Source organism: Danio aesculapii, chromosome 19 (assembly GCF_903798145.1).
Source record: "Danio aesculapii chromosome 19, fDanAes4.1, whole genome shotgun sequence".
Lineage (NCBI taxonomy): Eukaryota > Metazoa > Chordata > Actinopteri > Cypriniformes > Danionidae > Danio > Danio aesculapii.
The window spans coordinates 9,391,519-9,415,036 of NC_079453.1; the positions used below are offsets into that span (position 1 = coordinate 9,391,519).

At 37.6% G+C, this 23,518-nt stretch overlaps 2 protein-coding genes across 2 annotated transcripts in view; both read left to right on the plus strand.

Moving 5' to 3' along the window:
- Nucleotides 1-580: 580 nt before the first annotated feature.
- On the plus strand, nucleotides 581-4,882 carry pygo2 (pygopus homolog 2 (Drosophila)). Its single transcript, XM_056479968.1, is given in 19 exon segments — nucleotides 581-732; nucleotides 2,269-2,321; nucleotides 2,463-2,622; nucleotides 2,625-2,672; nucleotides 2,675-2,727; nucleotides 2,730-2,772; nucleotides 2,775-2,926; nucleotides 2,929-3,153; nucleotides 3,156-3,200; nucleotides 3,202-3,269; nucleotides 3,271-3,373; nucleotides 3,375-3,412; nucleotides 3,414-3,619; nucleotides 3,622-3,667; nucleotides 3,669-3,718; nucleotides 3,721-3,738; nucleotides 3,741-3,865; nucleotides 3,867-3,894; nucleotides 3,897-4,882. Coding segments are annotated over 19 exon segments (1,689 nt in total). The 5' UTR covers nucleotides 581-695; the 3' UTR covers nucleotides 4,088-4,882.
- A 2,923-nt stretch (nucleotides 4,883-7,805) lies between these two features.
- Nucleotides 7,806-23,518, plus strand: part of cgnb (cingulin b) — a 39,149-nt gene continuing 23,436 nt past the window's right edge. Inside the window, 4 exon segments of the mRNA XM_056480176.1 lie at nucleotides 7,806-7,924; nucleotides 15,134-16,177; nucleotides 17,510-17,610; nucleotides 17,969-18,038. Of these exon segments, the coding sequence (XP_056336151.1) occupies nucleotides 15,143-16,177; nucleotides 17,510-17,610; nucleotides 17,969-18,038 (1,206 nt within the window). The 5' untranslated portion in view covers nucleotides 7,806-7,924; nucleotides 15,134-15,142.

The following is a 23,518-nucleotide window of genomic DNA, read 5'->3' on the forward strand; positions in this document are numbered from 1 at the left end:
TTTGTCATATGCGGGTTGACATCCATGTCTTGATGCTGCAGTCGGGTGTTGATGAATGAGCGGTGTGAGCAACGTTTAACACCTTTACCTTGCTTGCTGATGGCTAAACGGCTAACGGTAGCTAGATCGCGAATTCAAATCACGTTTGAATTAAATTCAAACGCCTAACGCGTCATTTACCTCGCACTGCACGTTCGAATCGAACGCGGTTTAAAATGGCGAGACGAGCTTGGCGTGCTTGCGTCTGAATGCCATTTAGACAACACTTCAGGTAGAAACACATCTGTATGTGATCACATTGCAGGCAGTGCAGATGTGGATTCATATTCAGTCCATCTCCAATCACGTTCTCACCAGGGCTGGTTTGCGTGCTTGCAAAGGTCGTTTAATCATCAGCGTTTGTTTGCGATGGTTTAACTTAGGCTTGTGGCGCTACTTAGGAGTGCATGCGTGTAACAAATCTGCAGAAGATGACAAATCTGACATTAAACATAAAACATTGATGCATCCTTCAGACATGTTGCTGAGTAGGTGCCTGAACTCAATGGGCCCACCGGTACAGTTAAATTAAAGCATTGCACGCGCAATATCTGGGACTGCGGGGTGACACTCGTTGGACCCGAGGAGCTTTTCGTCACATAAAACTAATTTCTGTAAATGAACGGTGTCATGGCACCGCACCAACAGGCATTTTAATGGCGGGACAGCAGCAGCAAGGAAAACGAGGCAAAGGTAGGAAACCGTCAATCAGCGCATCTCTGTTCCGAGCGGGAATCCACTCAGCTGTGGCTGCAAATCTCCCTTTCCCTTGTCCCGCACATGCCTGAATGTCCGGTGGCCTTGTTTTCGTGGGGATCTGTCTTTGGGTAGCTTTGTGTCAACCACGCATCACTTTTCTTTTCACGCGTGTTCGTTGGGGTTTTTAATATATTGCATTCTCCAACCTGTTGTTTGCCCTAGAGCAAGCTTCTTACTTGGGATTTGGGATCTTTTAAGGGTTGCAGAAAAGCTTAAATTTGTCTTAGAGATAAAACATCATTGATTTTTATTCTTTAGGTTTTATTTGTACATATTGTCAAGCTTATGCTACAATTTATAACATTGTGTTATTTAATATGGCATATATCAATAGTTTATATTAAGCTATTGTATGTCTAGCTGTGTTCATGCATACATGGGTTCAGGGTTTTTTATTTTAATTTTGGGCTGTCTGATTGTTAATCGGAGACGTTTTACTTTGGAATGGATGTAATTGTCCAAATTAAATATATATTGTTGATCCGATCACTAATAGCCACTGCTAAGTGCATGTATAATGGGATCTGATAAATCTTGAGCTTGTCCACTTTTGACTACATCCTAATGTATTGAAAATAATTCATTCAAAACAGCCACAAAAGATGTACAATTAAAAATCCCTTTTGTTTTGAAGGAGAGATGGGTGTAAAAAGAACGCATTGCTTTCTGTTCTTTGCTTTCAAGTTCATATTATAAATTGTCAGAGCGGTTTTTACATTATTGCATCTAAGTTAAAAAGCCTAATCATGAAGCTAACCAATACACTCCTCCCGAGGAATTAAATCAGGAAAGTTGTTGAAAGTGGACAAAAGAGATGGATTAAAAATTGCAGATGTAAATAGGAATGAGTTTCCCTCATCTAATCGGGAACCAAAAAACATGGTGCAAACTATGAATTTCGCAAATGATACCTATGAAGAATGAGAATGGTAGAGCTATCAAAATATTTGATCAATAATTACACATTAAAAGAATCTATTATGGTTTTATTAAACCGCTTTCCATTTTTCACAGGAGATGAGTTTAAATACATTTTTTGCTCACAAAAAGAATTAAAGTTTTAATATAGAAAAAAAACTATGAACAATAATAATTTAATAAAATGGTTACAAAATCTGTTTATTATGAGTATTCAACTTTTTAAAATGCCAGGCAGGTTTGCAGTTAATGTTAGCAGTGTTATACAGTGGGGATATAAATGGACAGTTAAAGGGATTGGTTCACCCAAAAAATTACTCAGAGTTTAATTTTTGGGTGAGCTATCCCTTTAATGTCCTTGCTTTCAAATACAACTTGACAATTACAACTTAAACATTTATTGTGCATGTATTTGTTAGAGCTCTCTGATTTATTTATTTTTTCCTCAACCATCAAAAGCTTTTTTTATATACCTGTTCCTTGACTAACAGCTACTTTTCTCCGTTCCCTATTTTTCACCCATTGTTCCCCATTTAATTTTTGCCTCAGCAGGTTCCCAGATGAAGAGCCCAGAGAAAAAGAAGAGGAAGTCTAACTCTCAGTTAGTTTTTGATATTAAATTTTTTGTCTATTGCTTCTTTTGTCAAGCTATTTTCAGCACATTTAAATCATAATTGCATTGAATATCTGTATAAGAAAAGTAAGTAATACAGTGTCCTAATCTTATTTCTTGCTATTTTCTTTAGGGGGCAGCATTCTCCCACCTCTCTGAGTTTGCACCCCCTCCTACGCCGATGGTTGACCACCTGGTGGCCTCTAATCCTTTTGATGATGACTTTGGTCCACCATCGCGATCTGCTGGAGGAGGTGGTCCAGGTGGTGCCACCTTTCTGCCCAGCCCAGGGGCTGTGGAGGTGGCTATGGAGGGCCGGGTCGAATGGGAGGAGGTATGGGGTTCATGGTGGCCCAGGAGGACCTGGAGGTGGACAGCCTGGCCAGACGACCCCCTTTTGGGTCCACCAACACCAAATACTGGACCACACCACCCACTTGGATTTGGGGCATGCCAGGCTTTGGAGGTGGAGGAGGGGGAGGAGGAGGCGGAGGAGGATTTCCACCAGGAGGCCCATCCCAGTTTAATATGCCACCCAACTTTAGCCCTCCAATGCATCCTGGACAGGGATTTAACCCGATGTTGTCCACCGGGAGCAATGGGTTGGTGGTCCAGGAGGCGGAGGCGGTCCACCACATCCAAGGTTTGGTATGCCTCAGCAACAGCCTCCACATGGACAAGGTGGCCATCCTTCAATCAGCCCTCCCTTACCTGGCGGCCCTGGCCCCCGTGGGCCTCCACATGGCCCCCATGAACCCTATGGGGGAATGGGAGGAGGAATGAACATGATGGGCATGGGTGGTGGAGGTGGTGGGGGTAATATGGTGGGTGGACCCCAGGGATGCCTCCGCAAGGACAGTTTCCTCCCTCCACAAGATGGCCCCTACCCTGGATCAAGTCCTCCTGTTGGTGAAGAGGGAAAGAACTTTGGTGGTCCAGGTGGGTGGTCCACCTGTTCCCTCTCAGCAGCAACCACCTAACCTTAACCCCTCTGGCCCTCCATCAAATAATGCCACCCCTGGTCCATCCCCAGCCCCTGGACAACCCACAGCCTGGAGGAGGCTTCCCTCAAGATGTTCCACAACCCAATCCCAAACACCCCAGGACAACCCCAGTCGGCCCTCAACCCCCCAATCCAATTCATCCCCCACAGTCCGCTGAATGGTCCCCAGCCTCAAGCGCCAAACAATCAGCATCCTCCCCACTCACCCAACTCCACCGGTGGCCCTGGACCCAACACCCCATCAAACCAGCAACAACCAACACCACCCAACTCTGCTCCAGGCTCCACACCTACAGTCAGCAGAATAACGCTCCTGGTGGTCCAATGCCAAACAGCCCCCAACTCCAACCAGAACAACCTTAACAACAGCAGTGGCAGCAACACCCCAGTAGCAACCCCAATCCTCCATCAACTCTAACTCTACTCCCAACACCCAGTCTCCGCTTCCCAGTGGACCCGCTCCAACATCTGCTGGCCCAGGCTCTGGTCCCCCAAAGCTAGGTGGGGGCATGGTGTTTCCTTGCGGCCTTTGCAGTTTCAGAAGTGCACGATGATCAAGAGGCCATCTGTGTGAGGCCTCTTGCCAACGATGGTTTCATAGAGACTGCACTGGCCTAACTGAGCCAGCATATGGGCTGCTAACCAGGGAGAGTGCCGCAGTGTGGGCATGTGACTTTTGCCTCAAGACTAAAGAGATTCAAGCGGTTTATGTGCGCCAGGGATTGGGACAGCTAGTGGCTGCAAATGATGGCTGAGGGAGGGAGGAAGATGGGTGAAGAGGGATGTTTTATAGGTTTTTTGGTGCTTCATGTCTTGTGTTTCACGGTTGAGGAAGTGAAATTGAATTGAAGAATAAACCTGAGAACCAGAGGAGAGCGAGACGTATGGATTAAAGTAAACTTCTTATTCTGAAGCAACTTCTTGCATTTGTTTCTTCACAGACCTTATAAGCACTTTTATGGCCCATGTCGCTGAATGAAACTCATTATATCAGATGTTGGAAATAATTGTATATAGAATATCATGACACATTTTCAAGATTCAGCTGTTTATGATTGTTGCACTCGTAGGTCTTCATTTTACCTTGGTGGCAAATTTGGGGAAGCAGCTTGATTCTGGCCAGAACAAAAATCTAAATTCAAAACTTGTATAAAGAATTAAACTTTTCTGTGATTATACCCAAGATCAGCATCCAATAAGCTGTCCAATCTTTATTTAATTTTTCAAAATCCAACTTCTTGATCTGCAAAGCACTGATGCCAACTTGCTACCTCAAAAATTTGACATGTCTGGCTAAGATTGCTTTTTAAGGCAAGAGTGTATAGTCACCACACAACCTCCTCTCCTCTCAGCGATCTCCATTTCAGTATATCCAAAGGAAACTGGCAGTGTCCTGAAAAAGGCATGTAAGACATGTAGATAATCAATATTTCAATGTGTCCGTCATTGAACACATTGGCAATCTGACAGAATTTTTGCGATTTCATTGTCAGTGCAACCTCTAGATTGTTTCTCTTTATGTACAGCTACTTACTGTTTTGACACACAAGTGGACAATATGTATGTGGTCTTTGGATTGCATGTTAACCAATGCAGTACTGTGTCAGAACTGTTTATAAGCATTACTTTTATTGTTCCAGTTAGGCCTCATCCTGGGCTATGAAGTAGACCAAATAACAGAACGAACTCAAATGTTGTTGCAGAGAAAGATGTTTGCAGTTTCTTTTTTTTTTATTTCTACAATTCTGTCCATCTTGCCTTTTTCTTATATTTGAATTTTTATGTACCTGTGTGTTTGCTGTTCAATGTGCTTGCTCTGGTGCCCTCCATTCGCCAGCGTTGTGCAGTAATATGGGGGAGTGTTCTGGGCTCTGGCTCTGTACTGAAAGAAGTAAACTGAATTCGTTTTTTACAAGTCTTCTTGTGACCGTTTTATTGTATTAAATTTGGGTCGAAACCCCTATAAACCAAGTCATGAAGTTAAAGATACCCTTTTCCTATTAACACATTCATTTTCAGCTCTTCTTTCTGAAAGGTACTCTAAATCAGTGTTGCTCAAACCATGTTCCTGGAGGACCACAAGTTCATTTTCCATGTCTCCTTAACCAAACACATCTGATTCAGATCATCAGCTCATTAGCAGAGACTGAAAGACCTGTAATGGGTGTGAAAGTATGAGACATCCAGTGTTGGTAGTCCTCCAGGAACGTGGTTGAGAAACACTGCTCTAAAGCAAGGGCCTCAAACTCAATTCCTGGAGGGCCACAGCTGTGCGTAGTTTAGCTTCAACCACCTCCAACTCACAATAGTCTCTAGTAGTCTTGAACACCTTGATTAGTTGGATAAGCGGGTGTTTGATTAGGGTTGGAACAAAACTGCAGAGCTGCGGCCCTCCAGGAATTGAGTGTGAGACCTATGCTCTAAAGCAATGTTTCTCAACCACGTTCCTGGAAGACCACCAGATCTGCATATTCACCATGTCTCCTTAACCAAACACATCTAATTCAGATCATCAGCTCATTAGTAGAAACTGAAAGACCTGTAATAGGTGTGAAAGACAAAGGAGACATCCAAAACACATGCAGTGTTGGTGGTCCTACAGGAACATGGTTGAGAAACACTGCTTTAAAGTCATTTATTAAATATAGAAAAGTTTCTCCTACCGCAGCAAATTGCGTTGTTACTTTTGATATTTGGCGCCAGTTAATCAGGAAGTGACATCAATGGCCGCTTTCTCCTTCAGTATATATTTATATTGATGTCCATAGTATGTTTCGTTTTTACTATGGATGTCAGTTGCTATGTTTCCAAATGAAGATGTGAATTAAATTTATATAACTGGAATATCGCATATAAGACATGCATATAATGCAACGTTTCCATCCAAGTAGTCAAAGAGAACAAAATGGTCACTTGCTGAATGACTGGCGCCAAAAATATTAAAAGTAAAAATGGAATTTGCTGCGGTAGGAGAAGCTGCGTCAATCTTTTCTTCATTTAATAAATGACTTGTGCTTTAGAAGGCAGTATGCTGACACGCAATCAACGGGTGGTGGCGTTTGAAGGCGTCAGACACGGAGCACAGATGCTCTTGACAATTCTGGAGGTAATTAATAATATAATAACACTAATACTGGTGTGTTAGAATGACCAAAACAGCATTTCAGATGTTTTACAGTGTGGTCAGCCTGCTGGTTTGTCCATTCACACATGTTTTTACCACCACACGATCCCTTATAAAAAAATCACATGACCTTTTTTTAATGCGCATACTGGAATTTGTTTCGGTAAAAGTGTTTCCATCATAGTTTGTGCATTTTTTCTTATTGAATAAAAAGTTTATTCTACTCTGTTATGTGCATATGATTTTATGCGCATTTTTACAAATTTATGCACATCTTGCTGTTTCCATAAACCATTTTTTATGAGCGTATCCAAAATGCGCATAAAAATAGATGGATGGAAACGTAGCTAATGGCTGCTTTCTTCCCCAACATTCTCTTGTTTTGTTAAAAAAAGTCATTACAGTTTAGAACCACTTGAGTGTGAGAAAATGATGAGGGCATTTTTATTTTTGTGTTAACTATCCCTTTAAATCGTTAGCGTTTCGATGCCGTTGTAATTTTAACTGACTTGGTAAGAACTTGATGTGCAAGGTTTCAAAATATTGTAAAACATTATTTGTAGTAGTTTTTTAGCTACTGTAATAGACCATTTCAATGTGGTGATGCCATGAACATTTTCTGCTCGTTATCAAACTATTTCATTACTGTAACAAGAGGCAATTCAATCATAACTTATGTTAAAGCAGCTATCATAATATTCTTTATCAAAGAAATATGCTGGGATCAATGTTTCGGTTTACATCCCTCAACATTGTCTATAGGTTGTATGACAGCACAGAGCTTTACTCAGAAAGCAAAACAACCCCTCAGAAAACCTGGTAATTCTTGAAAATTAAATCTGGATTTTGGGGTTAAATAGTAATGCTGCAGAATATTATACTTTTTCCACACACACTATAAATCATAAACATTATAACTTGAGAGATTAAGAGTTTAACAAAATAAACTTTAGTGAAAATTGAATGAAATATAATGAAAATTTAGTTATTTTTAAAGGTTAAGTGTCCCTTTTTCAACTTCTGTCTGACTTAAACTGTTAATTGTTTAATCACACAATAATTTATCATCAATATAACATTAATTATTGTGTGGTTAGTTTCATATTACTGTGTTTTAAACCAAAATGCAGTTTTACCGTCAATAAACCGAGGCATCAAGTTTCTTAACTTTGTTAATGGACTTCTCCTGAATTATTAGTATTAGATTGACATTGGATCACGGCCAATCACGTGTTCCAATCGAACGGCCTTGGGAGAACTCGCCAGCCAATGGTAGCTTAAGAAGGGCGGGTCGATGACGCAAAGGCAACAGGTTGTTTCGGGAAAAAAAACGCACTGACAGTTTTTGCATGGACTGTCCATCCTCCGTCTCAACGAGGAGTTTTAAAATTCACAACAAATCAATAAAAAAGGCTTATTTGGTACTGTATGCGTTGCGAAGGTCATTGCTGAAGGTCTCGGAAAACAGGTAAGCAGGCGGAATTTCTTTGTTTGCTCAGCGGTGTATTATTTACCTTGGGCTTTTTGTTTTTGATGCTGCCCATGGCTGCGGGTTTGAGTCCAGCATTCGAGTTGTTATAATCCATAATCACACGGCTTTCACATTTACAAACAAGTTCTGCTGAGCGAAGCAGATATACACCTGTTGCTTTGTATGTGAAAGCTGCAGAGTGGATTACTGTGAGGATGCGCGGTCTGTTGTCTTCTTAAATAATGAAGTCAAAATGATCTATGATTATGATTAGCATGATTTTTTTTGTTTATTGTAAGTGTATATCTATAACAAAGAAAACTAATCAATAAGCCAAAACTGTAGTCGTTAAATAAACATTAGTTTTGTGTGTTTTATTGTAACTTTAACCCTGTGTATTAAAACAACATGCTGGTTTCGGTCCCACCGATACTGCCTGACAGACTTGCTGAGTGGGTGTGACGCAATTTGACCAGTACCAAAAACAAAATCCTTTCATTCTGTATTTTTGCTTGTGCTTCCTCGTCTTTTTCACTTTATATTTGTAAAACTCAAGGACAAAAACGGGGTCTTAAAATGTCTTACATTTCAAAAACTAAATTTTAGGTCTTAAAAAGTCTTAAATTTATAGAAATATTGTCTCGAAGGTCTTAAGAGTTTTTGTTAAGTTAGTATGTAGACAACTAGGGTCTGCTTGTTTTGACTCGTTAGTTTAAATATGTGGCTAAGAAATTAATAATTAGAATTTGTTTTTTTAAGTAAAAAAACATTCTGCTGGGCCATTTAAAAATCCTTAGTGTTAAGCCCTATATAAGTCTAAAACTGAATTCTTGATGGTCTTAAATTTGACTTTGTGAAACCTGCAGAAACCCTGAAAAAAGAGCTCCTCTAAAAAGTGCCCGTCTCAGTGTAATTAATATTTTGCTCCTGGTTATTTCCAACACTGTGTAACTAGAACATACTGGATCGGCATTGTAAAATTACTGTAATTCAAATCTAGCCTCAAACCCAAATTATACCCTGTCGTGTTATAGTATAATACACTGGCAGGTATTATAATTAACAGATCACAATCAATAAGCACACAACACGTGTAGTTTTTTAAGACCTGTTTTAAAACATTGGATTCAAAATAATAGTTTTGGTCTTGTTTCTTAGCTTGCATATCAAATAACCAAGGACATAAAAGATGTTTTTTTTAATCAGAAAAATGTGCCAAAAGCTATCATATTACCTAAGTTGGGGAATTCCTTACATGGACAATAAGCAAGCAGAAAAGCTACTGATAAAAGCTTTTAGTTGCACTCAAAAAGGACTTTTGCTGCTTGTTCAAACTACTTAATTAAAATGAGCTGAAATAACACACATTCTTACGATTTTAGGGGACAATTTAATTGTTTTATGTTCAATCCACTTAAATTTGTAAAAGTGATTAAGTTAACTTAATCGATTTGTGTTGGGACAACATGAAGAGTTGTGTGGAACCCATTTTTTACAGTGTAGGGACTGACTATTATAGATGGCAGTAAAACATGGAGATCTCTAGTCTTCATTTCTTTCACAAGTTGTATCAAAATGTTGTGCTTTATTATTTTTTACCACTATCCAGTGGTCTGAAAAAGTTGTTGATAAAGAATTATATTAGCATAATGATGAGTAGAATTAAAGAAAAACAGAACTTCTTAAAGTAATAAAATAACTCAAATTAAACATTATGTACTGAAATGGAAGATTAGAATAGTTTTGATACTTTCTGGTGGCCAAATGTTTGTGGAAAATTCATAATTGATGTTTTTTTTCCTTTTTGCTGACACCTGTGTGAACTTGGGGAGAACTAACTTCACACACAACAACAACAACAGTATGACTAGATGGGAAAAAACAATTAAAATATGGCTGCGAAAACATGATATTCAAATACAAGATTTGTATTTTTTGGTTCATTCAATGTATTTACCATTTATTCAATTTTCGACCATGTTTGGTGATCATTTGGAATGTGAAAAGTGAGAGATGCCCATGTTTGGTTATTGTGTTTGCATATTTGACATAAATAGCATTTTCCTGACAGTCACATCAATCAGATAGCAATTAATGGATTAAAGCCAACACGTTTCATAGACAAGTATCTTCAGGGTACTAATATTTCAAAGAGAGTGGTACACTGCAAAAATGTTTTCTTGCTTAAACTTTTTGTGTTTGTTTCTAGTCCAAATATTAAACATTTTTAAATCAAGACTCATTTTCTAGACAAGCAAAAATATGGTCTTGTTTAAAGTAAAAATATAAGTGAAAACTTTAAAACAAGCAAATAATCTTGTTTTTTTCTTCTGACACACGTTTATTATATAAAACTATAGGCTCTGTTGTAATACAAATCTATCATGCAAATCTGTAACCGTACATAGTGGAAACATTTACATGAATGGTGACTTTAAGGCTTTCTGTTTTCTGCAGAATTCAACACACCAAAATGGAAATGTATTTTTAGGTATTTATTTGACTGTTTTGACTTTGAGATAAAGATAAATTATTGGGTAAATATTGGATTTTTTAAGTTGCCACAAAATAAATAAGTAATCTTACTTCTAGTGAACAATGCATCTTTGGAAGCTTTTTTTTTTTATAACTGTTGTTTTGATAAACTTTTAAATCTAAGGTCATAACTGGACCTTTTGCTGAAATTGTGATGTATGGAGGACTTTTCCAATAGTTAAGTCCAATCTGTCTTTATTTTTGAGTGCAATGTCCATTGACATCATTCTTAACATCCAAACAAAATAATCAAAAGACATAGAACCATATAACCATAACAATGTTGTTTCTTTATTGACAATCAACTGCATCAGATGAATTCAACTTTAATTTCATAGTTCTGATATACAAAATTATGTGTGATATGATTAAGGTGTTGAAACAGTAATGCAGTAAAATTGAGGATCAATTTAGGAAACATATGCTTGTCATAAAATGTGGCCTCGTGAACTTTGGCAGTTTGGTTGACAACATAAAACATGTGAGGACCAACAAGCCAAGGTTTGGAAAGGTAATAGGGCTTAAAGCAAAGATGCCACCAAAATGAACCCAAAATGACCCATGGGGCAAAAAATAGCCATGCACAGTTAAACTAAACATTTATGGCTATTGTGAATAAAGTTAGACATGAAAATGAATGTAATGCTTCAGTCTGCTTCAGAATTAGCATGTTATTACGCTCATTTTTCCAATGCTGAGAATAATAACTTATTCCATGCAAATATGATGAGCTTATAAATTTAGTTGCCAATCAAAGGAAATTAAATAATCACTGAAAATACAGGAGAGTTGTCATGCAAAATGACTGAATTCTGCACTCTCATCTTAAACCACAAAAGTTGAGAGCTTTGATTAATAAAATGATTGATATGTTTCACCAAGTCTTTGTAAATATTTCCCAAATGATTTTAACAGTGCAAGGACATTTTCACTGTATGTCTTATAATATTTTTTCTTCTGGTGAAAATCTTATTTGTTTTTTATTTCAGGCTAGAATAAAAGCAGTTTAACATTTTTTAAAAACCATTTTAGGGTCAAATTATTATCCCCTTTAAGCTATATATTTTTTTCGATAGTCTACAGAATAAACTATCGTTATACAATAACTTGCCTAATTACCCTAACCTGCCTAGTTAACCTAATAAACCTAGTTAAGCCTTTAAATGTCACTTCAAGCTGTATAGAAGTGTCTTGAAAAATATCTAGTCAATATGATTTAATGTCATCATGGCAAGATAAATAAATCAGTTATTAGAGATGAGTTATTAAAACTATTATGTTTAGAAATGTGTTGAAAAAAAATCATCTATCTGTTAAACAGAAATTGGGGGAAAAATAAACAGGGGGGCTAATAATTCAGGGAGCTATTAATTCTGACTTCAACTGTAGATGGTAAAAGAGTCTGTTAAAGACTTGCAATAATATTAAAAATAATTATAATAATAAATGTTTTTGTAGTTAAATAGCATATGAGTTTCAAAGTGCAGAATACAACAGTAAATAGGACCTAGTTCACACCAAAAAAATTTCCTCAACATTTAATCACACTTGAGTGGTTCGAACATTTTGAATTTCGTTCTCACATTGAACACTACACAGCAAAGATAGTCTGAAGACCATATGGAAAAACAGCCATTACAATCAATGGAAAAAATACTATGGAAGTCAATGGCTGCTTTTGTCCAACATTCTTAGGAATATCAGTAAAGATTTGGGAAAAAAAATGGAGGATGAGTAAATGATGACAGAATTTTCATTATGTTGGGGTGAACTATCTCTTTAACTTTACCGCATGAATGAATAATAGCACAGAGAATTCCTTCCTCCAAGAACAAACAGCCATTCTAATAGCAGGTGAGACCCAGTGCTTTTTGGATGGTGAGAATCAGAATCATGTCCACATGCCTATCCAGAGTTCACAGCTTTAAAGTTTGGCAGACGTACACATAAGGGGTTTTCACACGGTGCTTATCCGTCATTCTAGACACTTTTATCAAAGAGATTTGTGGTTTGAAGAAGGGTTAGTACTGTTTTTTTAAGATGTGTACACCCATGTGACTTCCATATTGCATTAAATTCATCCAAATGTATAGGCTATTCAAAACGTACAGTTTCAATCTCCTTTAACTGATGATTTTTTTTTATCTGATGATCACATGGTTGGGTTCCAATTTGCAGGAATGCCTGGAATCCTGTCTATGTGAGGAAGACAATGGTTGACTTTCAGTAGCTAATCAGACCTTATGCTCCAACAGGGGTGCTGACAGTTATAATGTAACCAAATCCCTGCTTTCAAGTAGTTATTCATTGATAGACCAGAGTTTATGGACTGTTATATTACATCTCAAGTTTTTGCCTAAAGCGGTATGCTGGTGCATTATAAGTTGGTGTTTAACACCGAATGCAACATGCTACTTACAGTATAACCACTATAGAATTCTTGACTTGGAGGTAGAAATGGCTTCAAAACTTCAAGCAACATCCAATCGGGTGTGGAGATCTAACGAGGGCTTTTGATGATGCCCTGCATAGCTGTGAATGTTTTCTGCATCACTTGATTATACAATAGAGCACACATGCGTCTATTTAAAACACCAGTAGCTCAGTTGCTCCACGGACTGACTCCACTTCTTTGATGTGGTAAAGGTGCAGTTTATGCTGTAAAATGCTTTAATGTAAGTTACAGAATGTTGCCTACATGGAGATAAGGTGTTTTTGAGCTAATGTTAGCATACTTGTGTAATGAAACTGTTCTAGGAAAATGGGAAGACGGGAACCGGAGTGGAATGTGCTAGAACCTGCTCTTACCAGCAGGCACACCTGTTTGTCACATACAAACAATATCTTTCTTTTTTCACATGTGAGACTTTCAATACCTGTGACGACACCTGATAGTTGTGTCATGTATAAAACTGCTTCATATTTCTATTTACCAAGGTGTGACACTATATCAGGAAGTCTCTTGGGTAATAAGTAACATTAATAGACCAGCAGGACTGGTCGATTTGGCCTAAATTAAAATCTCAATTAACTAAACATTTTATCTCTTACGATTAATGAATGATTATTTTATTTGTTTATTGTATTTTTTTTTTGCCCTCACAGTTCACTGACAGGTTTTTGGACCGTAAATATGCTCACATATACAAGTGAGAGATTTTTGAATGAAGAGTGCATTAATTGATTGTAAAATAATTAAAAGAAACACACTATCTACTTACTATCTATGATTATTTATTGAACATCAATGTTGAACAACTGAAATTAAAACGCACATTACCTAAAACCATATAAATCCTTATAAAAAAAGTAAAAAAAAATAACTTGCACTTTTGGAAACAAACTAAATAGTTTTCTATGTTTTCAAAAGTAGAAAATAAGCAGTATCTCTTCTAAGTAAAATAACTCTTGTATATCCTGTAAATAATATTTTAAACAGTGTATTCATGAATCTTCCGGTAACAAATATTTTAATGTAAATAACAGTTTTATTGTAATAGAAAATATGCCCTTTCAAGCAGTGGTGTAGTCCTTAAAAAAGGTGGTGTCCTGTTACCCACCCAACCCAAATTAGTCTTTGCCAAAGTAGGCAAAGAAACGATGAAACTCAATGTTTCTTTTGATTATTTATATATATATATATATATATATATATATATATATATATATATATATATATATATATATATATATATATATATATATATATATATATATATATATATATATATATATAAAATGAATCAAAGAAACATTGAGTTTCGTCATTTCTTTGCCTACTTTGGCAAAGACTAATTTGGGTACAAAAAAATCACGTTTCAAGACTTTATCAAGTATTGTATGTTGTAACAAACTGTAAATTTAAAATGATCAGAAAAACAAAAGCAAAGCACACTCAAAACCCAAATACTAGCATATACTCAAGTACGTTTTTTCCATGTATTAAATAAATAAAACTGCCACTTTTTAAATTCATAATGGCATAAATATAAACATATAAAAAAACGTACATGCTAATTTACATTAAGGGCTGCACGGTGGCGTAGTGGGTAGCATGTTTGCCTCACAGCAAGAAGGTCGCTGGTTCGAGCCTCGGCTAGGTCAGTTGGCGTTTCTGTGTGGAGTTTTCATGTTCTCCCTGTTTTGGCGGGTTGATTTTTGATGACTTTTTGATTAATCACTCAGCCCTATAGACTAGCACAAATTTTAAAAGATGAAAAAAGCAACATCAAAATGACTAGACTAAAAAATACAAAAGTTTGTTTGGGTTTTTAGTAATCATAAGAAAACTGGATATAGATTTTGTTAAAACAAAAAGTGTTGACGACATTTTGTTGTCATACTAGGTGACATTTAAAATTTACATGAGTTAAAGTGCAATAATTTTCGTGATTGTGAGTTGTGAAAAGTAAATGTAACCTACTGTAGAATCTTAAAATCATACAGTCTGTTAGTCAGACAGTATTTCAAACAAATACATTGTTTATTTATGAAACATTTAATAAGTGGTTTACTTGGTCCATTGCTTTAGAATACATGTTGTGCCTTGTTTGTGTGTCCGTCGTCTCTTTGAGCACTTAGACTTAGTTCATCAGACAGTCTAGCCATTTTCCTTACTCTCTAAATGGACTGCTGCACAGACTTATTGCATTTTTTTTCTTTGTTCCACAGCAGGTCACAATGAGTTCCCTCTCTGCAGACAGGAAGCCCCCTCTAGACTACGGTGTCCAGATTCGCTTCATCAAAGATTTGGATGATGCTGGCGGAGGGTTTCCAGACAGGAGTCGACTGGCCAATGGAGTTGGTGGTGTCAGCAATGGGACTCCTTCGCCGTCTAAGTATGGAGTAGCTGTGCGAGTTCAAGGCATTTCAGGACAGCCCTATGTGGTGCTCCAGGATGGAGAAAAAGGGGACTCTTATGGAGTACAGCTGAAGACTCAACCACAAATCCAGAGCGCACCCCCAGTTATCTCTCAGACATCCCCATATAACACCATGCTTCTGGGACAAAGGGAAGGGGCTCGAGCTCCCCAAGGTTCATATAACCCTACTGACCAACCTAGTTCTCCAGATGAAGACTTTGGAAGTCCTTTAAGGAGGCCACCTGGCGATGGACAGGCTGGGACTCAAGGTGAAGCCGAGCCCAGGACTACAGAACGCCTCACCCCCTCTACTCTTGCTCCCAAGTTAGACAAAAAGGACAATGATGCTTTTAACGAAGCAGGCCTTAGGAAGGTCAAACAGAATGGGATTGGGAGTAGTCTGAATGGGACAGGGCTAAATGGATCTTTCCCTCCTCCCTCTTCTGCACAAGATGAGGATCAGGCCCCAGCTATAGACACTAAATCCTTGGCTCCAATTAATAAACTCATTAGCCGCTTTGGTGGTGGTGGTTCTGGTGACATTCTTAACTCAGAAGCACAAACTCGGCCTCGACTTGATAACAGAGTTCGCTCTCAGAGTGCAGATGCTCTCAACAAACCTTCTGAAGAGACCTCATCAACCTCGCCGACAATAAACCCCTATGCCCCCATTACTTCAGCTACAGTGCCCAAACTCAACTCAACGAAACCATCATCAACTGGCAGTCTAGGACGAGACGCCACCTCTGTTGCTAAAGTGGCCGCTGTCCCCAACTTCAAACCTCTCGCTTTCAACCAATCACCAAAGCTGTTTGTGCCCAAGGAGGCACCCCCTGCTGTACCAAAGAAACCAGTGAGTCCTAAAGGTCTTGCTTGTGTTGTTGCTTAACCTTGACATCAAAACTCAACATGTTGTATCTTCCTAAAGGATTGTTATTGATCTTACTGTAATTTATTAGCTTGTTCAGGCTTAATTATCAACAAAACTTTAACCTTGTAGTATTTAAAGATATGGTTCACCCCCAAAATTTAAATTCAGTCAGTAATTACTTACCCTCATGTAGTTTCAAACCACAGACCCCTCGTTCATCTTCAGAACACAAATGAAGATACTTTGTTCTTTGGATACTTCAGTCAGAATATTATGAAGCTACGATAATATGTTTGTGTGAACATGAAACAAAAATAACTTTATTCAACAATTTCTTTTCCTCAGTGTCAGTATAGGGCAGCACATTCATGATAGTGCTGTGTTGTTTATGTGGGTTGCATTGCTGACGTAAACCTCGAATATGCTTGTGTTTTGTTTGAAATGGAGGAAGTCGTGCACAGGCACCCGGGATATACATTAGTTCACAGCTATGTGGCTAATATTTCAACTGAACCACTAAAGGCAGAATTTGAATGAGTGAACCATTGAAATCTATGGAGGATAAGGGATCTCTCAGATATTATCCAAAACGTCTTCATTTGTGTTTCAAAGATGAACTAAGGTCTCTGTGGTTTGGATGGACATAAGAGTAAATATTCAGTAACAGAATTTTCATTTTTGGGTTAACTAAACCCTTTAATTAGAAGAGCTGGATCTTCTGCTGTAAACAGCAGACTATTATTTGATGACATATGCCAGACTTTTTCATTCATTTATTAATTTTCCTTCAGCTTAGTCTATCTATTTATCAGGGGTCACCACAGCAAATGAACCGCCAACTTTTCCAGCTTATATTTTACACAGCGGATGCCCTTCCAGTTGCAACCCATTACTGGGAAACATCCATACACACTCATTCACACACACTCATACACAACGGCCAATTTAGTTTATTCTATTCACCTATAGCGCATGTCTTTGGACTGTGGGGGAAATTAGAGCACCTGGTGGAAACCCACGCATACACAGGGAGAACATGCGAACTCCACAAAGAAATGCCAGCTGACCCAGTCAGGACTCGAACCAGCAACCTTCTTGCTGTGAGGCAACAGTGTAACCACTGAGCCACCGTGTCACTCCTTTTCATTCCGTTAGTTAAACAAAATTCATGTCAATTAATCATCAAACCTCATCCCAAATCATGTGTCATCTGCCTTTGGTTTTTAGTTTTACACCTTTTAGTGCTGTCTAAGTAGTAGTAAATAAGATTTAAAAATAGCAATGCTCCTTTGACATGTCTTTTTTTTTTTTCAGGTGACCCCTGACCTCATAAAGAGCCAGACTACAAGTATAGAGAACGGAAATGGAGAGGATGCCCAGACCAAACAAGCCATTTACAACATACTTAAAGAAGGGTAAATATTTATCTATATGTATTTCTCAGAGCCTCACAGTTAACCCTTTTCAACTTTTCATTTTTCTAGTAATGTCATAGACCTACTTCATCTTGCTTTGTATCATATAATAATATTACCAATAACAGTGTTAGTGGATAAGTGGCATAGGTAAGAAATTAAATGATATTTTGCTGGAATTCAATCCTAGTATCCAACCAGTGTTCATTAACATGTTTAAAGCCACTGAAAATACTCCAGCAACCATTGCAACCACACTACTCTAGCACTGTAGTTTTTTCTCTCTCAGATTTTCTTTAGAACGTTTCCTAATCTAGTTATTGCTCATTCAGTTTCCTTTCATATGTTCTAACACTAGGTCTATTGAGAAGGAGGAAGCCATCAAGCGCAAAGCAAGCCTCATTCATGAAAGGTTCTGTGGGGTGAAGGTAAGCATGCTCGTGTTCAATAAATCAGTTTGCATTTCCCAGTGCTAAACAGAGCTCAGCAGTGTCTGCCGAATGAGGAAACTACATCCATAAAGGGATTGTGTCGTTGTCCCTATGGTTTGCATATCGGTCCCTGTTTTGCATGATTCTGAGTTGGTGTTTTGTAAAAGAGAACATAACAAAGGGAGATATTCTGATACTGTATCTTTGTGAAGAAATGAGCAAGCTTGTGAAATAGAGTTTGAGGGTCTGTTTGCATATATTCATTTTCAACTACAATCTGTTACTCATAGAGATGCCTGGAAATGCAAACTTTTGGAAATAGAATTAAAAATACAAATACTTGAAAAATTATACCTTTATTATCTCTGTGTAAATTACAAAAACACAAATTAGTTAACACCATAATGTCATGTGCATGTTTTTTTTCCAATCTGTATGCATGCACAAATACTTGACAACCAAAATACCAATGGTCGACTACTAAACCAAATGTGTGCCGGTTTAAAATGTTTTTAAAAGTAAACTACTCTACCCTAACTACTGGTTTGTCAATCATATTACGCCGGGGTGGGTATTTCTAGCACGATGCCACCCTGGGCGATTACCCATGCCTAAATCCGCCCCTGCTGGGGCGTAACTTGAAAGGTTACTTCATGTAGTACCGGCGTAACTTGCTGTTACTAAGATCCCATTGAACCATGCAAGATGTCACAACGAGATGTTGCTGGCAGGATGGTGGAAACACTTATACTAAATACTTATGCAAATAAAAGTACAATGATGTCCTTGTCAAGTATGAAAGCCTCCCCAATTCTTGGCTGTACGTGTACAGTGGACGTGGACAGTAGTTGTTGATGTTAATAACTGTGATAGTTGGGTTTAGGTGTGGAGTAGGTATAGATGTTAATAACTGTGGCAGTTGGGTTTAGTTTGGGGAAGGTGTAGACCTCAATAACTATGATTGAGTTTAGGATTGGGGTAGGTGTAGATTTTAATAACTGTGATGGTTGGGTTTAGGTGTGGAGTAGGTGTAGACGTTAACAACTGTGATGGTTGGGTTTAGGGTTGTGGTAGGTATAAATGCTAATAACTATGATGGTTGGGTTAAGGTGTGGAGTAGGTGTAGACGTTAATAACTGATGGTTGGGTTTAGGATTGGGATAGGTGTAGACGTTAAAAACTGTGATGTTGGAGTAGGTTTTAATAACTAATGACTGGGTTTAGGATTGGGGTAGGTGTAGACGTTAATAACTGTGATGGTTGGGTTTAGGTGTGGAGTAGGTGTTAGCGTTAATAACTGTGATGGTTGGGTTTAGGGTTGGAGTAGGTATAGACTTTAATAACTATGATGGTTGGGTTTAGGTGTGGAGTAGGTGTTGACGTTAATAACTGTGATGGTTGGGTTAGGGTTGGAGTAGGTATAGACTTTAATAACTATGATGGTTGGGTTTAGGATCGGGACAGGTGTAGACGTTAATAACTGTGATGGTTGGTTTAGGATTGGGGAAGGTGTAGACGTTAATAACAGAGTTTTGGGTTTAGGATTGGGGAAGGTGTAGACGTTAATAACAGAGTGTTGGGTTTAGGATTGGGGAAGGTGTACACGTTAATAACTGTGAGGGTTGGGTTTAGGATTGGGGAAGGTGTACACGTTAATAACTATGATGGTTGGGTTTAGGATTGGTAAAGGTGTAGACGTTAATAACTGATGGTTGGGTTTAGGATTGAGGAAGGTGTAGATGTTAATAACTATGATGGTTTAGTTTAGGGTTGGGGAAGGTGTAGATGTTAGTAACTGTGAGACTTAGGTTTAGGATTCACTTTTTTACAGTTCCGTGGAGTATTTTGATCTGAAACTTCACATACACACTCTAAGAACATCAGAGACTTATTTTAACTCTTGTAAAAAGGGGCATAATAGGCCCCCTTTAAAGACTTAAAGGTCCCATGAAATTAAAATATCTATAAGCTAGTGTACCCCAAAACAGTGACAAAATTCGCACTTAGAAGATATAAAACGGATATATAAACATGTAAAGCTTGTAGTTTGTCACTTCTGCCTAAATGGATGGGTTTTAATTACGTCACCTCATACTTCAGTTTCTCATCAAATTATAACCAATCAAATGCACTCTAGTGTCTGACATGCTCTGTCTCCTTCAATTTCAGAGCACTTCACGGGACTTTTGATAGTTTTATGGTACCTAATGATATCTTTACACATTTATGGTCCTTGATAGATCCAGCCCTTTTTTCCATTCATTAAATTGACAGTCGACTAGAAAATCTCATTTTAATTTCTACAGAAAACACAATTGAAGAGTATTTTCATTTTATTTTGAATCTCTTTAAACACAGAGTATTTCTGTGTGCTAATTGATCTAGCACGCTTGTATGTACGTGCGTGTCTGTATATATTATTAGCCTGCAAGTTTGCATAAGCTTCCTGTGTGTAAAATATCCTCCTACTGTCTCTTGGCAACCGTCGCCTTAACAAGGAAAGCTGATTAGGTCTGCCGTGGTCGAGAGCTCGCTCTTTCTGCTCCATCAATAATGAAGTTACTCTGGAAATGGATACCTGAGAGGGAGGGTTTCCCTTGACCTGTGGCCCTCTGCATGTCTGTTTTGGAAGCCGTTTTAATGGGCTCTCCTCCTGTGCTGTCATATCCCGCTGAGCGCTCGTCCATGCATGATAAACTCTGTTGTTGTGGTCAGGGAGACGTTGTGACTGTTGTTAATTAAGCTCATTAGCGTGGAGTAAACCTCGTCAGACGCTGGGGAGATTTTTGACAGTGGTTGGAGGGTGATTATGTAAATCTATGTAGTGTTATGCAGAAGGGATCCATTTAAAGGGGTAGTTCACACTAAAAATGGAAATTTCCTCATTATTTTTATTGTATTATTAGATTAATGGTAGAAAAGATTCAGATGTTTACTTTTGGAAAAGCTGTGCTTCCTGGATAAACAATCACAACTGTTGTTTATATATTAATTATGCCTATGTATTTACTGTATTTTGCATATTGTCAAAAGTTTGGACACATGAATGGGTATGTGTCCTTTTGACAGCTACTGTACTATAATATGCATTTAAAGAATATCGGCTGATATATCGATATCGGTATTTTTATTTTTCGGTCTCTAAAATTCATCCATTGATCCATGGTCATCTATCATTTGTTCTGTCGTCTGTCATTTCTTCTGTTGTCTGTCATTCATTCTGTCTTCTGTCTTTCGTTTTGTCATCTGTCAGTCGTTCCGTCATTTATAATTTGTTCTATTGTCTATCGTTCGTTTCGTGGTTTGTTATTCTTTCTGTCATTTGTCATTTATTTTGTCATTCGTTCCATCGTTCATTTAGTTATTTATCATTCGTTCTGCCATTTTTCATTTGTTCCATCGTTTGTCATTCGTTCTGTCGTTTATCATTCGTTTAGTTGTTTACCATTAGTTCCATTTGTCTATCATTAGAAAAACTGTGTTTCCTGGATAAATCATCGCAACTGTTGTTTATACATCTATTATGTTTATGCATTTACTGTATTTTGTATATAGTACTAGTCAAAAGTTTGGACACATGAATGGTTAAGTGTCCTTTTGGCTTGGACTGTATAATATGCATATAAAGAATATCAGCCGATTTTATTTCTATTGGTATTTTTTGCTTCCTGATATCGGCTTCAAAAAATCCATGTAGATCCATCTATCATTCATTTTGTCATCTATCATTTGTTTGGTCGTCTATTATTCATTCCGTCGTCTGTCATTTGTTCCGTCGCCTGTCTTTCGCTCCGTCGCCTGTCTTTCGTTCCGGCGCCTGTCATTTGTTTTATTGTTCATCATTAGTTCCGTCATCTGTCATTCGTTGTATTGTTTATCATTCGTTCCGTTGCCTGTCTTTCGTTCTGCCCCGTGTCATTCGTTCCGTCGCCTGTCTTTCGTTCCGTCGCTTGTCTTTCGTTCCGTTGTCTGTCCTTCGTTCCGTCGCCTGTTATTCATTCCATCATCTGGCATTCGTTCTGTTGCCTGTCATTTGTATTATTGTTTATCACTAGTTCCGTCATCTGTCATTCGTTTTATTGTTTATCATTCGTTCCGTCGTTTATCATTCGTTCTGTTGTTTATCATTCATTTGGTTGTTTGTCATTCGTTCCGTCAACTGTTATTCATTCCATTGTTTATCATTATCTATCTATCTATCTATCTATCTATCTATCTATCTATCTATCTATCTATCTATCTATCTATCTATCTATCTATCTATCTATCTATCTATCTATCTATCTATCTATCTATCTGATATCGTTCATTTTAATAATAATTTGAATGTTATTTATTTTAATTCTAAATTAATTAATTCATATTTTAGTTTGAATGAGTCATAGTGGATGCACATTGCCGTTTTGTTAATGCAGTGATCTAGTGTGCAGCTCTAGTGAGCTGATAGTAGTTTAATTGTTTCGCACTGGTTTGTAGTTATTTTACACTTCTAAATTGCTTTTGATGGTTGTGGAGTTAAAATAAAAGCGTTATACAATGTTTTTGAAAATGATTACAATTGTATTTTTAGAGTAAACCTTTAAACTTCAGTAAAGTAATTAGAAGTCTTTTACAATTTTTTTTTTTTATGTGTGCTCAACTAGTCTGCTCAAAGCATCATAAGGTGTTGGAAAAAGTTAAGTAGCCACTGCTGTCTCAATTCTAATTATTTTGATTTACATTAGTGCTAGAAGTTTAGATGACCTTTTTTGTACTTTAATGTGTTCTTTTTTTATTCAAGAAGTAACCTTAGATCGTGCAACACAAGAGGTCAGTTCAGATGACCTGGTAGTGGCCGTGTGTGGTCATTATAATGCTTGCAGCAGCAGTCGAATGGGCTGATGGGTTATCCTAGAGGACGGGTTATTTGAGGAGCGGACAGCTGGCTAACTGTGTGTGCATTTTAAAGATGTTTCAGATCAAATTATTTGTGTTTTATGTTTCATTGTTTCCCATGCAATTAGCAATTATATCTACATATGCGTCTCTATCTGCATTCACTCCGAATCTGCCTACAGCAAGGATGTGAATTAATATAACTAACTAAAGGGGTGACTGACAGCAAGAATAACTAGTATAATGTAGATGCGATAGATGACATCTACTGATTCCTGAGGGGAATGTCAAGGTTTTCATAAAATGGATTCATAGCCCTAAGAATGAATCCAATCATCCCTCTTGTAGAAATAGGCATGTTTGTTTTGGGCTATAGCTTGTATGAACATAAGGTAAATAACTGTTTATCCACAGGGCCTAAATGTAAAACTCAAGTACATGAAAAGTGAAACTTGCTAGTTGGCATGTAACTTGAAGTAGCTGAGAACATTGAATAAATATGTAATTAAATAAACAAAAAAAATTAATAAACGATCTTGGGTATTATATCTAATTAATTTGGTTTAAATATTAATCGTGTCTAATTTAATGTAATTAAAAAT